Below are 14,711 nucleotides of genomic sequence, written 5' to 3'. Positions count from 1 at the left end.
GGGGACCATTCTAGGAGGAATTTCGGCATGGTTAGATTGGCTTTGGCAAACATATGTTTCATATGTATGTGGATGTTAACAGTGGCTATAACCTGTTAAAGAGTTGGCAGGGTTCTGCTCTTCCATTTGCAAGCTATTGTTAGACGAGCGGCAATAAGGATGTGTGTTGGGATGGAATGGGAGTGTCTGGGCCAATTTTCTCAACCCAAGCCTAGCAAGGTCAACAGCGGTAACAGTACTCCTCTCATACCAGCAATATCGTTCATTATAGACTGAATGTCTGCCCAGAAGGGTGTGAGACCTGAGCATGCCCACCAGAGTAATTGACCCTTGACCACCACAGTTCTGTCAACAATAAGATGAGATTGAAGTAAAAATCCTTGCAAACTTCTGTGGGATATGGTACCACTGGTGGAGGAGTTTCTGTCCTGACTCCCAGTGGGAGAGGCATTTGGAGTACTTCAGCGTGGTGAAGGGTTCCTTCACTGGAACTAAGGGGCTAAGCCCAACCCCTGAAAAACAACCCCACACCATAATCCCCTCCACCAAATGATTTGGACCAGTGCACAAAGCAAGGTCTGTAAAGACATGGATGAGCGAGTTTGGGTTGGAGGAACTTGACCTCAACCCGATAGAACACCTTTGGGATGAATTAGAGCAGAGACTGTGAGCCAGGCCTTCTCTTCTACATCAGTGCCTGACCTCACAACTGCGCTCCTGGAAGAATGGTCAAACATTCCCATAGACATACTCCTAAACATTGTGGACAGCCTTCCCAGAAGAGTTGAAGCTGTTATAGCTGCAAAGGGTGGGCCAACTCAATATTGAACCCCACGGACTAAGATGCTATTAAAGTTCATGTATGTGTAAAGGCAGACGTTCCAATACTTTTGGTAATATAGTGTACCTTATGTGTGTGGTGGAGAGAAAAAAAACCCCACACAGGACAAATTTTCAGTTAGCAAAAAAATACTCTAGCTGTAACCTTTTGGTATACCTCTCATATGTGTATTTTGATTGCTGAGTTTCTATTTTATTGTGTCAAATTGAAATAAAATGTGTACGGTTTTTATAATCTTTAGATATATCGCTGGTATCCACTTAAAGAAATAGGTCCTAGATGAAAAATTACCCACTCCATCCAAAAACAGGGAAATTTGTTTCAGGCAGCTCATATAAACAACAGCAAGTAGAATGTGTACTTATAAATTGATTGATAAAATATAGCTTTGAGATAAAAAATAAGTTTGAACATAGCAATACCAGGAAAGCTTGATGTAATCCAACAGTATAGAATAGAGCATATTTCAAAAAGTATGTTTCAGACAGAATAGATGATGTGAGAGGTTCTTGTGATCTGTACTGTTCAGTATAACTGATTTACTGGGTGGAGCCAGTTATCACTATTCTTTTTGTTAGTCTATAGTCTTTTTACAGAGATGTTTCAATGTGTGGATTATATTAAAAGCTGGATAGCATGATGTGTATAGCATGTCTGAAAAGCTTTCTCAGCTATTGGTAAAATGTCACACCTGCTGTAACCCTTGACTGCCCTTAAAAAAAATACAGAAGAGTATTTTTTCTTTAAACTTGTTATAAGCACCAACAGGACTAGCCTCCTACTTTTGTTTAACCCCATAGAGACGCCTTCCAGAGACCCTTTAAGTGGGCTTTAATGGCTAAGAGGTGCCATGGCTTCTGTTTCATGTGACCACTGCAGTCTGTAAGGCATTGCAGATCACTGGTGCAATGCCTGGATCCTGCAGACTCTCAGTATACTGTCTACCCGTACCTCCATTAGGGGCAGACAGTTACTGAATGGTAGGAAGAATCAATGGACTCACCAGGGCCCTCGCAGTTCATTGAGAACTACAAGCCGTCGACCGCAGAGGCTGATGGTAGATGTAGTTAATTCCTTCACAGAACTCTGTGAATGAATGACACAGCCATGCAGGCAAAGCCCCATGTGTCCGTGCTGTCTTTAAAATCTGACAGTGGGTGTCGGGGAGAAGATCCCCTGCCCACTGTCACAGGAAGAGGGGAGCGAGAGGAGAGGAGGCAGGAGCTGGAACATGTTACATGTTCCATCCTAAATACGAATGGAACATGTAATATATTCCAAAAGGTGAACTTATCCTTTAACCGCTTCATGCCGACCGTATGCACCATTTTTTAGAGCCACTGGTCAGCTTTCTTGGGATAACAACCAATGCGGCTAAGAAGCTGCTCGGTTGTTATCCCAAGCAGCAGGAGGCTTGCCCGGGCTCTCCCTCCCCTCGCCCATCCCCTCAAGCCATATCTGCAGGCGTTTTAAAGCTGTTGCAACTACTGTATGTGCGTCTGTATCCATACCTCCCAACTTTAGAACTTGAGAATAAAGGACACTTTGGAGAGCCTCTGACCTGCAGTTTGCATAGATATTGGCTTAATCGTTTCTGAACAGAAACAATGAAGAAAACTGGGAATTACAGCAAATTAAATTCAGACTGCGCATATTGCCCTTGCCCCTTACATACTGCCCCTATTTTCCCTTGAACACACTGCCTTCTCCATACACAATACCAGCATGTTTTTCCATTTCATAAACAAATTTTGGGGATATAATTTGTAAAAATAAATAAATATATATATATATATATATATATATATATATATATATATATATATATATATATAATTTTTATTTATTTTTTTTTTTAACAGAAAAGAAGGTAAATCATCTTTTTTTTTTATTTTGGTCTTTTTTTCTTTTATATGATAAAAAAAACAGTGATTAGTAACTACCACCAAAATAAACTCTGTTTGTCTCAAAATTATGAAATTAAATGGATAAAGTATTGCATGATTGAGTAACTGTCAGTCCAACAGTCACAGTACTGAAAACTAAAAAATGGTCTGGCATTGAAGGTTGCTACTCAAATAATTAAAGAAGTAAAAATCCATTCTGTTTAATGGCACCCTGTGTGAATGTACAGGGTTAAGGCCATCTGTGCAGTTAGTTATTAATGGCATATCCAACATTCTTTGGTAAATTAAATCATGTAAGTTGTTTTTCTGCCCTGCAGCCACAGTCCTGTGGGAAGTTATTCGCTCTTATCCAGCAGCGAAAAAATGGACTGTGCCATAGCAAATTACCAGTGCTGTTTTCCTTGTCTCACTTCTTAACAATTGATATTGTCAATCGGCAGCAGTTGTTGAGGGAAATAAAATGTGCAGATCAAGTTCTTAGCATTCATTCCAAACAGATCACAGGCCTATACATAAGAGATAAATGCACAGCATGTTTGCATGAAAAAATGCAGCATGATCTAGGTCATTGCTCCAAGAGTGAGTCCAACACAATGGCCTGAAGTCTTGATTGACTTGGTCCATCTGAAAACAATCTGCTTCTTAAAAATGTTGTATTATTTCTTACTCATGTATGTGGTTATATAGTTGGTCACAGTGATCACATGGTACAGATAGGGCCATTCACAGCCCATCTGTACCATGTGATCAGTTGTGGCCAAGCACGGCTAATCACAACAATACACACTGAATATATCAATTTCATTCAGAAAAAATGGTTTCACTGTTATAAGTGACCATAATGTGTAAAATAAAATAAAAATCATAAATAACCTTCCCAGGGTAGTTCAGTGTTACTCTGGTACCTTGCGTTGCTCTGGTCAAATTAATAAAAAATCGTAAAAAAATAAGAAAAAAAAATGTAATAAAAAAAATATAGATTGAAAAATTATTAATATTTTTTTTTTCTTTTTGTTTTTTACATACTGTAACCAGTCAGTGTCCCTGATCACCACTACACATTATATGATGGTGCTGTACTGCACTGGTGACAGTATGTAAAATGAAAAATGTTAAATAAATGTTTTTTTGTTTTATTTCTTCATTTTCTAAAAAATTGTGACAAAATTCAAAAAACTTACTATGCCTCTTACTAAATACCCTGGACTGTCTATTTTTCAAAAAAGGAGTCATTTGGGGGACATTTGTACTGTCCTGGAATTTTTGGGCCTCAAGAAATGAGATAGGCTGGCAATTCATCAGAATTGATCAATTTACAGATATTTAGTATCCCACAAAATTAAGTACACCCCTCACATTTTTGTAAATATTTTATTATATCTTTTCATGTGTCAACACTGAAGAAATTACACTTTGCTACAATGTAAAGTAGTCAGCGAACAGCTTGTATAACAGTGTAAATTTGCTGTCCCCTTAAAATATCATACAGCCATTAATGTCTAAACCCCTGGCAACAAAAGTGAGTACACCCCTAAGTAAAAATGTCCAAATTGGGCCCAAAGTGTCAATATTTTGTGTGGCCAGCATTATTTTCCAGCACTGCCTTAACCCTCTTGGGCATGGAGTTCCCCAGAGCTTCACAGGTTGCCACTGGAGTCCTCTTCCACTCCTCCATGACGACATCACAGAGCTGGTGGATGTTAGAGCCCTTGTGCTTCTCCACCCTCCATTTGAGGATGTCCCACAGATGCTCAATAGGGTTTAGGTCTGGAGACATGCTTGGCCAGTCCATCACTTTTACCCTCAGCTTCTTTAGCAGGCAGTGGTTGTCTTGGAGGTGTGTTTGGGGTCGTTATGTTGAAATACTGCCCTGCGGCCTAGTCTCCGAAGGGGGGGGATCATGCTCAGCTTCAGTATGTCATAGTACATGTTGGCATTCATGGTTCCCTCAATGAACTTTAGTTCCCCAGTGCCGGCAACACCCATGCAGCCCCAGACCATGACCACTCCCACCACCATGCTCGACTGTAGGCAAGACACACTTGTCTTTGTACTCCTCACCTGGTTGCCCCCAGACACGCTTGACGCCATCTGCACCAAATAAGTTTATCTTGGGCTCATCAAACCACAGGACATGGTTCCAGTTATCCATGTCCTTAGTCTGCTTGCCTTTAGCAAACTGTTTGCGGGCTTTCTTGTGCATCATCTTTAGAAGAGCCTTCCTTCCGGGACAACAGCCATGCAGACCAATTTCATGCAGTGTGTGGCCTATAATCTGAGCACTGACAGGCTGAACCTCCACCCCTTCAACCTCTGCAGCAATGCTGGCAGCACTCATAAGTCTATTTCCTAAAGACAACCTCTTGATATGACGCTAAGCACCTGCACTCAACTTCTTTGGTCGACCATGGCAAGGCCTGTTCTGAGTGGAACCTGTCCTGTTAAACCATTGTATGGTCTTGGCCACCGTGCTGCGGCTTCATTTCAGGATCTTGGCAATCTTCTTATAGCCTAAGGGATCTTTATGTAGAGCAACAATTCTTTTTTTCAGATCCTCAGAGAGTTCTTTGCCATGAAGTGCCATGTTGAACTTCCAGTGACCAGTATGAGAGAGTGAGAGCGATAATACCACATTTAGCACACCTGCTCCCCATTCACACCTGAGACCTTGTAACACTAAAGAGTCACATGACATCGGGAAAGGAAAATGGCTAATTGGGGCCAATTTGGACATTATCACTTAGGGGTGCACTCACTTGAACTTCCAGTGACCAGTATGAGAGAGTGAGAGCGATAATACCAAATTTAACACCTCTACTCCCCATTCACACCTGAGACCTTGTAGCACTAACACCACTGGGGAGGGAAAATGGCTAATTTGGCCCAATTTGGACTTCACAGCAAATTTACACTGGCTGGCTGTTTTTTTACAGGTATGGGGCGGCTGTCTATTTACTGGTATAGGGCAGCTGTCTATTTACAGGTATGGGGCGGCTGTCTATTTACAGGTATGGTGCTGTCTCTTTACAGGTATGGGGCTGTCTCTTTACAGGTATGGGGCTGTCTCTTTACAGGTATGGGGCTGTCGATTTACTGGTATGGGGCTGTCTCTTTACTGGTCTGAGGCCATCTCTTTGCTGGGCTGGGGATGTCTCTTTGCTGGTCTGGGCATGTCTCTTTGCTGGACTGAGGATGACTCTTGGGGTGAATATCTGGTCACCAACCACCCCCGTGAATGCCCGCCCCACATCTCCGACCTACTCCCCCCAGGGATTGGGCTGCCCAGTTTAAAATCCCCGGGCCTATTTCTTCCGGGCTTGCTATCCACAATTTATATATGTATGCTTGCTTCTTATGAGTATACTTGCCTTTCTGCAAGCAGACACCATTATACCTCCTTTAGTTTCATAGAAGTAAGGAGGGGCATAGCATAAAAAAAAGGAACTTGCCAGTAGATGAGATCCTTTATCCAAGGATGTCTGCTGAGGTCTTGATGGAAAAGTCACCAATCAACCTATGTTTCTGGTAACTAAAATACATTTTTGCTTTTGAAACGATGAAGGACATAGGGATCAATTTGCTAATAGTTAAATATCGACTAAGAAAAATGTGTTAAAATAACACATTGGGAACAGTTGTACAAATTCATTAAGAATTTGCCAGTAAATAGCTCATGCAGTAAAAATAATGGTAATGTGGTAAATACTGCATATTTTCATGCAGAAATTATTGCATGCTAGACGGGGCCGGAAAGTCAGCCACTGTGTCCTATGAGAACAAGGTGTCAGAAACCATGAACCAGACCGAGACATAAGTACAGTAAAATCACACTTGTTTATTAATAAAAATAAAAAGGTAAATAGAGTAAGCGTAGTCAAAGCATAGCCAGAGTCCAGTAACCGAATCGGGTAGTCAGCCAAGCCAGAGTTCAGTAACCAGATCGGGTAATCAGCCAAGCCAGAGTTCAGTAACCAGATCGGGTAATCAGCCAGGCCAGAAGTCAGGGATCCAAGTAGAGGAACAGCAAGCAGGATAAGGAGCCAGAAGGGATGGCAGCAAAGCCAGTCTTTCAACAGGAATGCAGGAGATGGTTTCTTGTGATGTGACCAAGGCGAAGGCAGGAATTAAGTTAGCTGGGGATCTTTAAGTAGGCGGGACTGACGAGCAGATCCACAACAGCTGGTTAACTGTGGAGAGAGATGAGAGCTGGCAATTAGCCGACAGCTGAGCGGCCAGCTCAGAGAAGGAAGGGCTGAGCCAGCCCTGATACAAGGGCCTCTTTCCCACAACCCTTGCTAGTGGTTGTGGGGGACTGTGGGCAGGGGGCTTATCAGAATCTGGAAGCCCAATTTAATAAGGGGGCCCCCAGATCCTCCCCCTATGTAAATGAGTATGTACCTCTACTCATTCACCCAAAAAGTAAATAAAAGCACAACACAAGTTTTTAACAGGTTTTTGTCACCTTGCGACATCACTGACCGAGCATGAGCCTGGCACTAAGGTGGCCATGCCCCTTGGTAATTTAAGAGCTGTCAGATGGCGGAGCTGGCAGACGGTGGGAGCCTTCGTCGGGACCAGAAGTTTTTTATTTTCTTTTTTGGTGTCGGGGGTGGCGGCAGGCGTCGTGATTGAGGATGGATCTACACTGGGGGGACAAAAACTTGTTTTGTGTTTTCACTTACATTTTACACTTACCCTAACTCATTCACATTGGGGGCAGGATCTGGGGGCCCCCTTGTTAAAGGGGGCTTCCAGATTTTAATAAGCCCACTGCCTGCAGACCCACACAACTACCAGCCAGGGTTGTGGGGTAGAGGCCCTTGTCCCCATTAACATGTTGAGGGCATGTGGCCTGGTGTGTTTCAGAATGGGAGGGTACTTACTCATCCCCCCCCTTCTTGTCTCAACTTCAGGGTCTGGACAATCTTCTTATAGCCTAGGCCATCTTTATGTTGAGCAACAATTCTTTTTTTCAGATCCTCAGAGAGTTCTTTGCCAGGAGGTGCCATGCTGAACCTCCAGTGATCAGCATGAGAAAGTGAGAGCGATAACACCACATTTAGCACACCTGCTCCCCATTCACACCTGAGACCTTGTAACACTAAAGAGTCACATGACATCGGGAAAGGAAAATGGCTAATTGGGGCCAATTTGGACATTATCACTTAGGGGTGCACTCACTTTTGTTGCCAGCGGTTTAGACATTAATGGCTGTGTAGTAAACAAAATATGCAGAGCTAGCGACTGACTTTAAAGTGAAAAAAATATTTGAATGAATATATATGTGTGTTTAACCGCTGCTGTAGAGAAGTACTAATACTTTCATAATCACTCATGAAAAATAATAAAGAAAACACCATGGTGAAGTACTGCGGAGATAAAATATCAACTGCGCATAGCAGCGCTACTCACAAGAACAAGGTAGTAAACAGGCATTCAGAGAGACTTCCGCGTTCGCCGCTGTAAGCGTGCGTTCCACGGCAACAGGAAGCAGCATTATCAAAGACAAAACGCCCTGGAGAAGGGGCGAAACGCGTCAACGTCATATCCGGCTCACTTCGTAAACCAGTGACGCTGCTTCCTGTTGCCGTGGAACGCTCGATTACAGCGGCGAACGCGGAAGTCTCTCTGAATGCCTGTTTACCACCTTGTTCTTGTGAGTAGCGCTGCTATGCGCAGTTGATATTTTATCTCCGCAGTACTTCACCATGGTGTTTTCTTTATTATTTTTCATGAGTGATTATGAAATCCTGCATCCAGAAGCATTCATCCTATGAACTATGATTCAGAGTCATCCCTCTCGCCTTCATTGAATTACAGCCTTTCGGCTCATCAGGTGATGGACTGTTTACCATAGGCTTAGGCCCCTTTCACACGAGGCGGGCTCCGTTTCTACGGAGCCCGCCTCGGTCCACCGGCTCAGCGGGAGATCTGTCCGTTGATCTCCGCTGAGCCGGCGGATGACAGGTCCCTCTCTGCTCACTGAGCGGGGAGGGGCTTGTCAGGCGCCGCTGCCGCCTATGGAGGGATCGGACGAAAACGGACAGCGTGTCCGTTTTCGTCAGATCTCACCCGATCCGATCCGCCAGCGACGGATCTGGACGTAGAGCCATACGTCTGCTTTTAGCGGATCGGACGGGGTCGGATGTCAGCGGACATGTCTCCGCTGACATCCGACGCTCCATAGGCTAACATGGAGCGCCCGTTCAGGTCCGCCGTCAAAACTGACAGGCGGACCTGAACGGTCCGATCGTGTGAAAGGGGCCTTAAGGATTGTTATTTTTATTGGGACTGTTTTGTGGTAATTTGCACTTAAGTGGTTTAATTTTTATTTATGACACACACATATGCCTAGCATCCATTTAATAGGTATCATCTGTGTATGATCCTAGTGTTATTGCACAGTGTTTGTCCATCTACTTAGCCAGCGCTGTATCTATTTGTTTCATTAATGGCTGTGTGTTGAGTTATTTTGAGGGGACAGCAAATTTATACTGTTATACAAACTGTACACTCACTACTTTACATTGTAGCAAAGTGTAATTTCTTCAGTGTTGTCACATGAAAAGATATAATAAAATATTTACAAAAATGTGAGGGGTGTACTCACTTTTATGAGATACTGTATATCTGCTGTCTTACCCTTTCTATATTCTTTAGAATTCTTACCTTGTGTTAGAAATGTTTTTTTTCCAGGACTGGGAGTGGAATCACACACACACACACACACACACACACACTTACACACATAGGCAGAGACTCTGAGAGCTCTGCTGTGAATCGGGCAGCTTTGTGTTAATCTATTTATAGCAACCTCCCAGGACACACGCTTCAGGCTCCTGTCTCTGAGAACTTGTCAGAAGGTATCAGGCTGATAACAGAGCTACGGGACAGAAGAAACACATGGGACACAGTGCTTTGAATAGAGATAAGAAAACACTACAGATATATATGCCCAGCTCAAATTTCATGAATCGGGTTTACATCCACTTAAAGCGGGGGTCCACCTACATCAACCTAAAAAAAAAATATTAAATGCCAGCAGCTTCAAATACTGCAGCTGCTGACTTTTAATATGGCCACTTACCTGTCCCAGGGTCCAGCGATGTCAGCAGGCGACGCCGAGAACCCGCTCGGTTCTCGGCAGCTGCCGCCGCCATCCTAGGTGACGGAATCAGGAAGTGAAGCGTTGCGGCTTCACTTCCCGGTTCCCTACTGCGCATGCGCGAGTCGCGCTGCGCATCCCAAGTGGTCCCCGCTCTCTCCTGGGAGCTGTGTGTTTCCCAGGAGACAGCGCGGTGGGGACGGGAAGAGGCGTAGACTCCCATGGGAGTCTATGCTGGAAGTGGGTGCAAATACCTGTCTTAGACAGGTATCTGCACCCCCCTCCCCCCTGAAAGGTGCCAAATGTGACACCGGAGGGGGGGAGAGTTCCGAAAAGTGGAAGTTCCATTTTTGTGTGGAACTCCGCTTTAAAGGACACGGCTTCCTGGTCTGCTCCTTAAACAAACCAGTTTATGCATCTGAGCATAAATGTTGGTAAATATTACATCTTTTTTTATTTCCTGTTCTGTTTGTGAATTGGACTTAAATTGTTACTTCCCCTTCCACAGTCCCCAATCTATCTCCTGATAAGACAGAGGCTAGGGAACAAGCTGCACATGCTCAGTTTGGTGTGTATTGCTAGAGTTTTTTTTCTTTTTTTCAGATACTCACCAATCGTCTGGTGAGTATCTGTCCCCGTCCTGATTAGGTCTATGTAATTTGGTGCACGCACAAGATGAACCACACTGAAACCGTGCTCAGATACGTGATACTTCCTTTATTGTTCCTGGATACATGGGGTTTTATAGGTGAGCGACTAGTGTTGTGAAGGAGTGCATCATTATCATAGCGTTATCTAGATACTTGTAGCATCTGATCCACAAGGGGAGGTGCAGTAGTTGTTTTCTAGTAATGGGGTATGACCATTATGGCAGCTGCCAGGGACTGTCTGAGGACATCTGTTTTAGCAGACTTAATAGGTCCTGGAATCATGAGAAGTGCTAACGCAGGAGAAAGTGGGATTTGAGTCGCCATGAGCTTGCAATAAAGATTAAGGATTCCCATCCAGCAACCTGGATAGGTGGGCACTCCCACCATATGTGAAGCATCGTGCCTTTAGAAGTAAAAATATCTGCTACTGTATGGTTAAACTGATGGAGAATGGAGGGGCATCTGTACCATCTGGTTACAAGCTTGAACCGCTTTTCCTGCACCTTAGTTGTAGAACTAATTTAAATGCACAGTAAAATCAAGTATCACACACCTCTCCAATGTCCCTCATCAGATACATAACACTGGGTAAAATGAACAGGTAGACTATGGTTAGTTTTATAGGTATGAATATTGTAAATGTGTGCATGAACACAATCACGCAATCTTCTTGTCATTCTCATTAGATAATATAAATATATCCTTAGATGGAGTTTACCACCCGCTTTGGGCTGCATTCCCAAACAACCCTACTCCCGACTGCATTCCCAAACAACCCGACTATATATATAGTATAGTGTAGTATACTACGCAGGCATAGTTGTCATGCACGTGTCATACAATGCAGACAATGTGTCACTATCTGTTATAGGGACTTGGGTTGGGTGTGGTTAACTGGGGGAGTATTTGCTAGGGAGAATACAGTATATTTACCAGGCAGACCTACGACCCCTTTCACACTGGGGTGCTTTTCAGGCGTTTTTGCGCTAAAAATAGCGGCTGAAAAGCGCCTCTCAAGCCACCCCAGTGTAAAAGCCCCAGTGCTTTCACACTGGGGCGGTGCGCTTTCAGGACGGAAAAAAAGTCCTACAAGCTGCATCTTTGGGGCGGTGCGGGAGCGGTGTATGCACCACTCCTCCACCGCCCCTGCCCATTGAAATCAATGGCTTTGCAGGCGCTTCGGCACTTTGCAAACGATTTTAACCCTTTATTCGGCCGCTAGCGGGGGTTAAAAGCACCCCCTAGTGGCTGAAAAGCGCCGTTATAACAGCGGTAAAGCGCCTCTAAAACTAGCGATGCTTTATTGCTTAAGACCCCCCGCCCCAGTGTGAAAGTAGTCTAAGTGATCAGCGATGTCTGATTGCTCAGTTCTCACTGCAGAGCTGGGGGGGCAGATGCAGCATTGGATCAATGCTGCATCTACCTAGGTGAGTATAATTGTTATTTAAAATCACAAACTTCTCTTTTAAAAAGACAAAAGTTAATAAAAAATCCCCACCATGAAATATTGACTAAAAAATTATATATAAAATGTATATAAATTATGAAAAGTAATATTAAACCATGTGTGTATATTGAGAGCTGCTTGTTATAAGACTAAAATTAAGTCCAAAGATCAAATAACTCCCTGATGACATCAGACGTTGCAGACGAAACGTGTTGGCTGGACTTCCAGGACACCTCACTTACAGTGTTTAGAGTGCAGGTTGAATGCAAACTGGTGTTGTTTTTACTTTGCTTTTCAATGCCTGAGCAATTTTACCTGATGTAAGTGCATTTTTTACTCCTTTAACTCAATACATGAATTATACTACACTAGCAGAGGCTACTGTTCTCTTCATGTGATTGATTTATATGTAAAGTATTTTAAAGGTGCATGAGCACCATTAAAGTGCATCTTGGTGTCCATTTATCCATGTGTACGGGATCCTCAGGTTCTCACACCAAGCTATGGAATAGAGAGCCAGATTCCATAGCTTGGTGTGAGAACCTGCCAGCTGGGGACACATAAGGTGCTTTATAACTTCCTGTAATAGGGGTCATGAATTTCTGGTGAGTGAGCCGCACACCTAAACTTGGTGGAAAGGAAGAGCACGAATCCTTTTTTGGTGTCACATTCTCACTTCTGGATTTTATACTTTTGGATTTATCTGCACTGAGCACCTCATTTGAACTATTTTTCATGGACATTATATATTTATATGCATGTTTCATTGTTATGGGGTTGTGAAAGCACAGGTAATCATTTATATTGATTGTTTAAAAAGACAAAAGTGACTGGTGCCCAATAGCCTTTCTCAGTCCCCCCATTTTAGCCATGAACTCAGCCCTGGGGGTGAAATGTTAGCCCACATAACCTAGCCCACCTCCTGGCCTTTGGAGGTGCTATCCTGCTTTTGGGGCATCAGAGGCGTGCTATATTTGAAACGCTGCATTTTTAGATGCTTGGGAGTGCCATTAAGAAAAAGTGGCAGCCCTGCGCTTCTGCATAGACGCAGCGCGGTGTGGGTGCAGGAACAGGTGCAATTTACATGCTGTCCGACACCCGCAACCACCCACACAAGTGTGAACCTTGTCTTACCTTCTGCACCTCATTTCTAAACCTGAAAACTGGGCAAATTAGCATGACACTTCTCAAAGTGTCAGGTCTTCCTACGTGAGACTAACTGCTGCTAATCTTATATAATCATGTCATTATATCATCAAAACCATTTTCCAGCTTCAGGAATCATAGGTTGAGAGCACTCCTAGTACAGCTGAATGACTGACAGAATTCAGCAATTTCCTTTGTACTGCCAACACCCTCTCTATATTAATTCTACACAAATCACACTAGTAATAAGCAGACGGTATGGATTTGAACATATTTTAAATATATTAAATTAAAGCAATAAAAATAGGGTACAAAAATAAGAAACTACATGGATTTGCCACAGTAAAAACATCAAAGCTTGTGTAAACATAAAGCCATACATAACTCATAAAATAAAATGTACACAAGTCAATGACATCAGGACATGTCTGTTTTTCAGTTGATGGTAAAGCATTTGGTTTGAAATTTTTGACCGCCCTTTGATCCAGATTGTTTTGCTCTGTATTATGTACTGCATGAATTTCCAGCCAAGAAATGAATCATGGCCATTAAACAGACACTGACTTCGTCTTTCATGGGAAGTAAAGTGAAGCCTCTGCACAAATCGGAAAACACTTTCTGGCTGCCATCCAGCATGGAAAGAAACTCCAATACAGCTCCTGCATTTTAAATGAGCTGCTCTGATGCAACTTTTATTCTGCAAGACAGTGGAGAGACGTGTTAAGCCTACATTCACACAACTGGCACTGCCTCTCACCGCAGAAATAACACATTTTTATTTTATTATGTATACTGTAAATGCTGTGTAAGAGCATGGGCTAGGGAGATGAGCTTTGATGGACTGCCTGTCCTTTGTTGCATTTTCTATTTAAAAATTTGACATTGCTTATTCACTGCCAAACTGCTGGATCTTACTGCAGCTAAGCTGATTCTCCCCGTTTTAAAAATAGCAAGCACTAGTGCAGTCCATCCCTTCCCCCTTTGAGTACCCACCAGCCCCAGCCTGTTAGGTATTACTGAAAAGATTTCACTGTGCTGCTGACATTCTGGGCAGAGCACAAACATTCTCTAGGTGGAATAACACATGGAGATTTAGCCCCGGGAGAGCTGATAAACCACCGAAGAGCGAGCCATATTCAGGGGAAAGGATGGCTGTACAGCCTGCACTACAGTGTAGCCGCAAGAGGAAAAGGGCTGTAGACAGCACAGAAAAGTATCCAGCAAAAAGAAGTGCCAGCTGGGGTATCCTCACTAACCAAGGTCAGTAAATCACCATTGCCCTGCAGGCCTGCCATAGGATGCCAATAACCATTTCTTCTTTCAGGATGAACACAGGTGCTTTTTCTGTTCTCTTTGGGAAAAAAAAATGGAAGATAAAATACTAAGAATAATAATATGACTTTAAATGCTCCACTGCACAAAATAGCTACTGTTGGTCCATTCGGGGGGGATTATTTGCCATTTCAGTTAAATGTTTTATTTTGCTTAACTTGTATAAGCAAAAGCTGTATACACAGTTTTTAGTTTGAAACTTTAAACTCCTGATTTTGCATTACCATGTGTTTATTGATACAGTAAAACCATGGACTGAGAGTAACTTGGTTTGAGAGCGTTT

General features: G+C 43.2%; 1 protein-coding gene across 3 annotated transcripts in view; it reads left to right on the top strand.

Annotated features, from left to right (window-relative positions):
• ASB5 (ankyrin repeat and SOCS box containing 5) overlaps positions 1-14,711 on the top strand; it is a 77,838-nt gene that overhangs the window by 14,902 nt on the left and 48,225 nt on the right. The window contains exon 1 of one of the 3 annotated variants that reach the window (XM_073606696.1): positions 13,775-14,356. The exons of the other annotated variants lie outside the window; for them this stretch is intronic. Coding sequence (XP_073462797.1) covers positions 14,245-14,356 — 112 coding nt within the window. The 5' untranslated portion in view covers positions 13,775-14,244. Of the gene's footprint in view, positions 1-13,774; positions 14,357-14,711 lie in introns of those variants that run through there. 3 annotated transcript variants of the gene reach the window in all.

Source organism: Aquarana catesbeiana, linkage group LG01 (genome assembly GCF_042186555.1).
Source record: "Aquarana catesbeiana isolate 2022-GZ linkage group LG01, ASM4218655v1, whole genome shotgun sequence".
Lineage (NCBI taxonomy): Eukaryota > Metazoa > Chordata > Amphibia > Anura > Ranidae > Aquarana > Aquarana catesbeiana.
Note: the sequence above shows the minus strand (reverse complement) of the source record. Positions and strands in the feature narration are given on the sequence as shown.